Source organism: Coturnix japonica, chromosome 27, assembly GCF_001577835.2.
Source record: "Coturnix japonica isolate 7356 chromosome 27, Coturnix japonica 2.1, whole genome shotgun sequence".
Lineage (NCBI taxonomy): Eukaryota > Metazoa > Chordata > Aves > Galliformes > Phasianidae > Coturnix > Coturnix japonica.
Genome location: NC_029542.1, coordinates 250,962 through 259,420, shown reverse-complemented (window position 1 = coordinate 259,420; position 8,459 = coordinate 250,962). Strand labels below are relative to the sequence as shown.

Below are 8,459 nucleotides of genomic sequence, written 5' to 3'. Positions count from 1 at the left end.
GATCTAGTCTTTCCCTGGTGCCCCCTAGCATCTCCCAGCACCCACCTTCTTCTGTAAGGTCATCCCATCTCCTGACTCAGGTTGAAAGAATTTTCTATGGGAATCTGCTGGGTCTTTTGAGATGAAGTAATCCTTATATTCAGAGGGCTGTTTGTCAGAGGATGCACCGACTGGGAGAGAAGGGAATACCTAGAGAGACCAGGAGGAGGGATATAGTGACACTTGGTCTCAGGATAATGGCTTCAAACAAAACAGCAGTGACACTGCAAATCTTAGAACTACGGCAAAGGACAGCAGGACATAGGTGACCAAATAGATTCTTCTAGGCTTAAACAGACCACACCAGTTGACATGTGGTCTTGTTTTCATTTCCTTTTCCATGTGTCTCCAAATCTTGATGGGAATGGCCTCACCTTTGTCACTGTGGGAAGTGAAAGGCAACAAAGGACCCCAGTGTATATCTTCCTTAGTTCATGTTCTTGAGATCTGGTATAGTATTGTTCCCAAAAGTGGAGAATTTCCCTGTCAACAGAAGAAACACTTCTGTTTCCAGGTGAAACGCAGTCATCTGAGTATCACTGAATGTCTAGTTTTCTCAGTGTTGCCCTTGATCGACATACACACTATACTGAAATACAGCAGTAATGTCAACATGCACTTGTCCTGTGATACTGGGTGTGTTCTTATTCTGGCCTTTGGGGGAGGAATTTCATGGTTCCTTCCTTATTGTCCAAAGTGCTCTGCTTCTTATGGTTGTTTTTGACACGGCATCAGATTCATAGTTCTCCTTGCTCCCTCTCCTTTCACTCACCAGAAGGCCTTCTCCTCTTGAGCTTCCATCACATCATGGATCACATTTTTTAGTAGATTTCTTGAAATAGACACAAGACAATGTGTTACAAAGGAGACAAGACTCAAGACGACTGTGGTTTACCTTTCCTTAAGCCTGTGTGGAGAAATGTGTTGGAGTCACAGACTTTTGTCTGTTTACCTATTCTACCTCAGGGTATGCCATGATTCCCTGATAACCTGCATTTCACAGGTGATGAGATGATCTGTGGACACTATGGTTTTTTCAACAAAAAATAAAAAGGACCAGGACTGGCCTATCTGAAGGTGTGACTGCAGGTTCTGAGGTGGAAAACAGCAAGAAAGTCAAGGCACAGGGAACCTGTGGATTCTCTTATCTTGAGGAATACTGGGTCAAGAAAGGCATTGTGCTGAAGAGTGGACTGGCTGAAGGTGTGACTGCATGTTTCAAGGTGCAAAACCATCTCACTCAGTCTTGTGCACACTGGATGGACAAATTACCAGTCACTGGGGAGAGTGGCATGAGTGGCTTGTTGCCAAATGGTGGAGTCAGACTGGGGCTGAAGATGTCCCTGCCATGTGCTGTGTGCTGCTACTAGAAGAGGGGTCCACAATTCTCTAATGGAACACATGCAGGTCTTGTACCCCAACCAGATTTGGCAGGCACAGTTTTTATCCCCATTAACACCCGGATGTACAGCCAATACTCAGGGAGATGTGGAGTTCAGCACGTGCAGCTGGAATAGGGATGGATTGTCTGAATCCTCCCTCAAAGAGATTTTATAGTGTGGATATCTCTGTGATGCGGGCTTAGTTTTGGATCCGGTTGATCCTGTCAGGGAATCTGTAACTGTGCCTCCAGGCTCCCTCTCAGACTCTTCTACGCATTCAAATCCTGATGCTCTACATTTCCAGCCGCCGTCCCGGCGCCTTTGCCGGCCTTTCTCGGTCTCCTCGAGCAGCGATATCAGGACCATGGGCAGCAGCAGCCTGCGGGACCCGGGGCTCGGGGAGATCTCAGGTTGCCGCGTTTCCGGGCAGCAGCGCACGACCCGTTTCCGCTGCCGGGTTTCGGGATCTGCGGCGGCGCCTGGCACAGTGGGGGTAACCGGCCTCGGCCACTTCGCGCTCCCTGACCATTCCCGTCCCGTCCGTATTCTCTCCTGCCCCTCCCGCAGGGGACACTGCAGGCGGGAAGGTGGTTTCTTCTATATTGCAGGAGCTTTCGCAGCTGTCCCTCAGCTCGTCTCCTACTCGGCCGTGCAGGGGTTCCTCTGCAGTACACTAAGAGCCCAAACCCCGCTACCCGAGCACGGGTGCACAGCACTCGCAGCCCGGAGCAACCTCGAGTGACGCCAGAGGAGACAGGGAGGAGTAGGGCGGAGCAGAGCTGCGGGATGCGGCTGTACGGGCGGGGCTGACCGCGGTACTCCTGGGTACGCGGGGCTGCCGCCGCTGGGGCCGGGGCCGAGCTCGCCTTTTTCCGCCCCACTTCTTTCCGACCTCCTGCCCTTCTCTCGGCTGCATTCAGCCCGGTTGTTTCCAGCGAATTCAGCCCACCGATCCCTCCGTCCTCCCTTCCTCCCCACGTTCCTGACTATAGATATCCCTTCCCCCACTGGTGCATCCTTCACAGTCTTTTCTCCTCAGCTGCTTTTGCTTCTGGGATGTGATATTTTTGGTTGGAGCAATGGATGTTCTGAGATTGCATCTTCTTTTCTTCTCAGCAGTAGCTGTCAGCAGAGCTCAGGTGCAGCAGGAGCCTACTGCAGAGACACTCGAGGGCACCGGTATCAGCGTCACCTGCTTACATCCCAGTATACAGGGCGAAGACAACATCCAGTGGTATCGTCAGCTCCCGGGTCAAAGCCCCGCATTCCTCGTCAGCGCTTTTAAAGGCTCCAAGGAGGTGCCGGACCCGCTGGGGCGGCTGTCGGTGTCGGAAGACCGCCGCTCCAGCTCCCTGTGGCTCTCCCGGCCCCGGATCGCGGACGCGGCGGTGTATTACTGCGCCGTGAACCCACGGGAAGCCAAGCCGAGGCTGCGGCCGGGCACGAACCGCTTTGGGCGTGGTGGGGGCACAGTGCCGTCGGGACCCGCAGGGGGCGCTGCCACTCCTCCCGCCTTATTCGCCTCTCCCCTCCCGGCTGCGTACGAGCTGAGCAAGTCCCTCGCTCTGCTCGGCATCCCACGGAGTTACGGTTTCCAGCTGCACACCTTCTTGAGTGTTGAGTGTATGTTCTGATGTCACGGACACCTTCATGTGATCTCCTCAGTGGCACTGTTTTGAGAGTATGAGACTGAGAGTATTCAGGGCCTCTTGTGGTAGAACATCTATCTGTCTTTTTCAGCTGCAAGGGACAATGCTCAAGACGAGTCTCTGCAGTCTGTCACAACCTCCTGTTCTTCTTTGGGTGGAGAAGGGTCGATATTAGTACTCATCTGCAGCCAAGCTGTACTCCCACAACAATTCTGAAGGCAATTAACTTTGGAAAGTAACATCAAAAGCTCAAATGAGATGCAGAAATATTCAATGAATTTTTAATAGAGGAAATGGATTTGTACAGAGCTTCATAGCACACAGGAGCAGAAGGGAGAAAAAATAAAGGGGGAGAGGGGCGTGGGTGGAGAGAAGGAAGAAGAAAATAATGTGGAAGGGATTGGAAGAGACATGAGCCTTGTTTTCAGAAAGCCTAGAATTGCCCCTTCCTGCCAGCATTCCCCAGAATAGCTGAGGACTGTCAAGGACTCTGAAAGCAGTCTTGAAAATTCCTTCTTGATACAGCATCACGTTCGCAATTTCAAGAAGAATTTCTCCAGCAGCATGGCCAGTGGCTTAATCAGGGCGGGTACCTTCTGCCACAGTAGCGGCTACCAAAGCCAGACAAGTCAAAGCCCCCCGAGGTGATAGGCACTCCCTCAGAACTGAGGATGCTGCCAACAGCAGCAGAGGTGGAGGATCCCACAACAGTGTTCTGTGGGAAGGAGCTGAGGATGGGTCCGGGCAGGGTCACCACCACAGGAGAGGGCTCAATGACAATGGTGGAGTTCTGGCACTGCCTGACACAGGGCTCATTGCAGCTGCTGGCCAGAGGAGTTGGGCCACAGGGCCGGCATGGCACACACTGGGTGTAGCAAGACATGGCCTAGGACTGCAGGTATGCCTAGGAGAGAGGAAGAGAAGGAAGTAAAGCATGAGGGTACATGAGGAACAGCCTGGGTAGTCTCTCAGAAAGGAGCCAGGGAAACTACTATGGATGGAGGAGAAGGCTGAGAAAGTCAGATGGCTTCATTATGTCAAGTATGTATCTGTCTAAAGCTATGTAAGCTGTGTCCCAAGCACTGTCTCAGCAGACGTCATCTCCTCCATGGTCTCCCATAGCATAAAACTCAACTATCTCATAATGTTTCTGTTCAGGCAAGAGAAGAAGAGAGGGCTTCACAATTACCTGGTTCCCAATGAGGAGAAGGCAACACAGGTGCATGGCAAAGTATGGAACTAGGCTGCCTTTTATAATGGTCCTTCATCCCTGCAGGTCCAGAGGTCCAGTTGATGCATGCCATAATTTTCTGACCAGCTAACCTTGAATGCAAGCTATCCTTTCTCATTATATGGGCTGTTTTTTTATTTCCTGCAGTGCTACCTTTTCATTTTCAGATTTATGATGTGCCCACTCTCTAATGAAGGTTTCTTTGAAGTGCCGTCCACAAACAAGACCCTGCACTGCCCCAGGCCCGGGCATTGCCTACATGGAAGTGACAATTTTCTAAGGTGCTCGTGATGAGTGGAAAACAGCCAATGGCATGAGCTGTGAGGCTCCTTCCGTTAATTCTGCTTGTTCATTTCCTGGATTATGCCACACACATTCCCTCAAGGAGATTTCTTCTGAGTGCTCGGATTGAGAAACCTCAGTGTTTGTGGACCAGGACTGAATCAGTGATGGCAGAGGACTAATGGATCCAGCTCAGTCAAGTGATGCTGTCTGGGGCTACCCTGCATATGCATTTGACGTGTCTTCCTCTTTTTCTCCATCCCATCTTGTTCCAGTGGGCTTATGTGATTGGATGCTATGGCACGTGAGCTGGATTGCTGGGATTCAATTCTCTTTCTCATCATGTTTTCCTCTGGATAAATTGCATTACCTCTTTGGACCCCTCTCACTGAGTCATCCCTGCACATCTGCAAATTGTGCTGGCAGCTCATCTGGAGCCCTGTTCGTGCTCAGAGCGACTGGCCAATGCTTTGCCCCATGCCCAGAAAGGTTCCCCAGGTGTCGCTCCTCCAGTCAGCTTCCCCATTGCCTCAGGCCCATGCCTCTGGCATCCATGTGATTAGCGCTTAAGCATGGACTGATGAGTGCAACACATGTACCTGAAGTATACGTGCTTTTTGTTTCTATGTGTGCTTGTCTCTTTAGTGACGTGCATTGATGTAGCCTTTATTTTTCAGAGGGGGCTGTTTGTCAGAGAATGCAGTCAAATTGGGAGAGAAGGGAATTCCTAGAGAGACCAGTAGGAGGGATGTGATGATGCCCTGGCATCTGAGGGGCAATGGCTTCAACAAAACAGCAGTGAACCAGAAAATGGTAGAGGCCATGACAAAAGAGAGCAGGAGATCAGGTGAATCAAATTGATTCTTTTGGGCTTTAACAGACCACCCCAGGTGGCACCTGCGTTCCTGTTTGTCATGTATCTTTCCATGCCTCCCCTAAACTTAATGAGAATGAACTTCTCCCTTTGTCAGATGTTGGACAGTGAAAGGCACCTGAAGGATCCCAGTCTCTATCTTCCTTAGCAATTCATCTTCATTGGGAGAATCTGATATAACATTGTATTCCAAAGTGGAGGATTTCTTTTGTACATATGGCGAGAATTTATAAGTGTTTCCCAGGTTGAAAGGGAAAAGTCCACAGTCATCTCGGAATCTAGAATGTCTACGCTTCCTCCCAGTGTTGCTCTTTGCTTTACATATATTGTACTGATATATTGCGTACTGCCAGGAGATAATTTTCATTGGCCATTTTAGCCTGTGTTCTGGGGTCTGGTTTGGTAGCCGGTCTTGGGACGAGGAACTTGATTGTTCCCTCTTTCCTTCATTTTCCTAAATGCTTTGCTTTTATCATATGTTCTGACATCGGCATTATCTTTCATAGTTCTCCCTGCTCCCTCTGCCTTTTACTCTTCAGAAGGGCATTTTCCACCTGTGCCTTTCCATTCATACCACCAATTCCCATGGGTTTTAGATAGGATTCTTAAAGGATGAGAAACAAGCTCTTACAAATGAGACCAAATCAAGAGCATTGTAGGGTTTAGCGTTTCCTTAGCCTGTGTGGAGACGAAGGTGATGGAGTCACAGACTTTTGTGTGGTTTGCTCTACCCCTCAGAGTATGCTTACGATTCCGCTGATTCCCTGCATTTCAGCAGGGTGATGGAGATGAGTCTGTGGGACACCTGTGCTTTTTTTTAACAAGAAAAAAAAACAAAAAAAAAGGAACAGGAGTGGCCTGGCAGAAGTGTGAGCTGGCAGGTTTTGAGCTCTCAGCACGAAACTGGGTAAGAAAGTTAAGGCGCATAGCGGGAAACCTGTGCGAACTTCCTCATCTTGGGGACTCAATTGGAGTCAGGAAAGGCACTACGTGCTGAAGGAGCTGCCTGTGTGATTGCATCGCACCTCTCACATGCCAGCAGTGTTGAAATTCCAACCCTGCAATTTCATCCTCCTAACTTCAGTCTCACCAGCAGACCTCCCAGCGCACCCTTCTCCTCTGCCTGAGGCTTGGCTTGAAGCAAAACATTTTGGTTGCAGCGATGTGCGAGCGATGAGCGTGCGATGGGACTCGCAGGGGATTCCCAGTTATCCCTATTTTATGCATCACCCTACAGAGAGAAAAGCACACTTGCTTATCCTTTGGAAATGATTCAATTAAAAAAACAAGCCTAGGCAAAATGGTTTGGCAGTTGCCAAATTTAAGCTTTCCTTTGAATACATTACTTGTACTTGTTTTTATCATCCAGGGAGAACCACTGCTATGTCCAGTTATCTTTTGCCACTGTTGCTGGATTTAGTAGAAGCCACTCTTCTTCCACAAAAGCAGGGAAGGACACACTAAAGGATATAGCATATGTTCAGTTTGCCTGAAGAAGGAAATAAAATCACTCCAAGAGTGGCCTTCAAGTGTGCGGTGCAGCAGGAAGAAACAAGTTTCATTCCTACAACAGTGTTGCCACGGGGCCCTCATTTCCTGGCCAAGAAGTGTAGAGGGGAAAGGAGGTCACTTCAGGCTGGCTTTGAGGCATTCTAACAGAGATCACTGAGGAGAAAAGACAGCAGTAATATTTTCTGAGAAGCTCCACCTCTGTTCAAAACATTGCAGATGTAGGCCTCGTTGTTTTCCTATGCTGTTCAATTTCATTTCTGGCTTAGTGCTATGCTCAGTCCTTGCTGAAGGCAACTTAGGAGTGGCTAGAATGGAGACTCGGGTATTTCTGGGCAATACAAATCCATTTGGGCCGAAGATTCAGCTCTTGTGCTGGAAGAGTCCTGCAAAGGAAAATGGTGTCATGCTGAACTCCACTACTTGGAGGCATTCTGGCAAGTGGCACAGCTCCTGGGTGTGACCTTATTCCACCTCAAAGTGCTCCCAGGACAATCCTGCTTGGCTCTTTTGCCTCTTTTTTTTCTGTCCCAGAGATAAGAGTATTATGAAGGCTAAAAAAGGTTCTAACAAAGACATGAACAGGCAAATCCAGATGGCATCAGAGCTGTGAACGAGGCCTGCTCTGTCCTGTTTCTGTAGTGCAGAGTAGTGTAGGATCCTTTCCCTTTCCCGCAGCAGTCAGTGCGTTTGTGCAGAGGGCAAATAATGTCTGAGCAACATCAGTGCATCCTGTACACTGCTCAGGAGACGGTGAAAAAATCAAGGATAGTGAATGTTATGTGCCTAGATTTTGGCATGACCACATTCACTGCCTGTTGTATAGTCCCCTCACAATCAAATAGGTGAGTTATGGCTTGGGTTAATGCATAATAATGTAGGTGAAAAACTAGATGATCTGCTGGGCTATAACTGCTGTGACTGTTATTCAGAGTACAGCTGGGAACAGGAATCTATAATGGGGCTTCTGAGGGATGAGTGCTGGACCAGTAGTCTTTGAATTTCCATTAATGCTCTATGTGACTGGATGAAGTGCCTTATAAGCATATATACACACACATACATATATATAGTATATATAGGAGTGTCCCCGTCTCACTATCGGAACAGAGGTCAAAAAGCAGAAGTCAAAGCCGGTTGCTGCACGTTCCCAGCCGTCTGTCCCGGTGACGCTGCCGGCCTTTCTGGGGCTCCTCGAGCAGCAACATCAGCACCAAGGGCAGCAGGAGCTGCGGAACCCGGAGTACACGACCCGTTCCCGCAGCTCCTTGGGCACAGACGGGCGACAAAGGCTCAGAAGCGTTGCACTGCTCGAGCCGTCCCATGCCACTGTGTGAGCTCTCGGCTGCCCTTCTCTCTGGGGACGCTGTAGGCGGGCAGCTGCTTTCTCCTGTACCAAGGGGCTTTCGCAGCTTTTTCTCAGCTCTCTCGCCTACAACCGCAGTGCCCTGCTACGCTGTCAGCAATCATGCAGAGCACAAACCCCGCTATCG

The 8,459-nt window shown here is 49.6% G+C and overlaps 1 protein-coding gene and 1 gene segment (V, D, J or C); one reads left to right on the top strand and one right to left on the bottom strand.

The window, feature by feature from the left end:
• Positions 1-2,217: 2,217 nt before the first annotated feature.
• Positions 2,218-3,605, top strand: LOC107324969. The segment is given in 1 exon segment: positions 2,218-3,605. A coding segment is annotated over 1 exon segment (555 nt).
• Positions 3,606-3,642: 37 nt separating this feature from the next.
• Positions 3,643-3,988, bottom strand: LOC107324970 (feather keratin Cos1-1/Cos1-3/Cos2-1-like). The gene has a single exon (XM_032440927.1). The coding sequence runs from the start codon at positions 3,951-3,953 to the stop codon at positions 3,651-3,653; it is 303 nt and encodes a 100-aa protein (XP_032296818.1). The 5' UTR covers positions 3,954-3,988; the 3' UTR covers positions 3,643-3,650.
• Positions 3,989-8,459: the final 4,471 nt, after the last annotated feature.

What these genes read in the sequence shown, in the direction of transcription:
- LOC107324970 (XM_032440927.1), bottom strand. Translation starts at nt 3,953, where the DNA reads ATGTCTTGCTACACCCAGTGTGTGCCATGCCGGCCCTGTGGCCCAACT.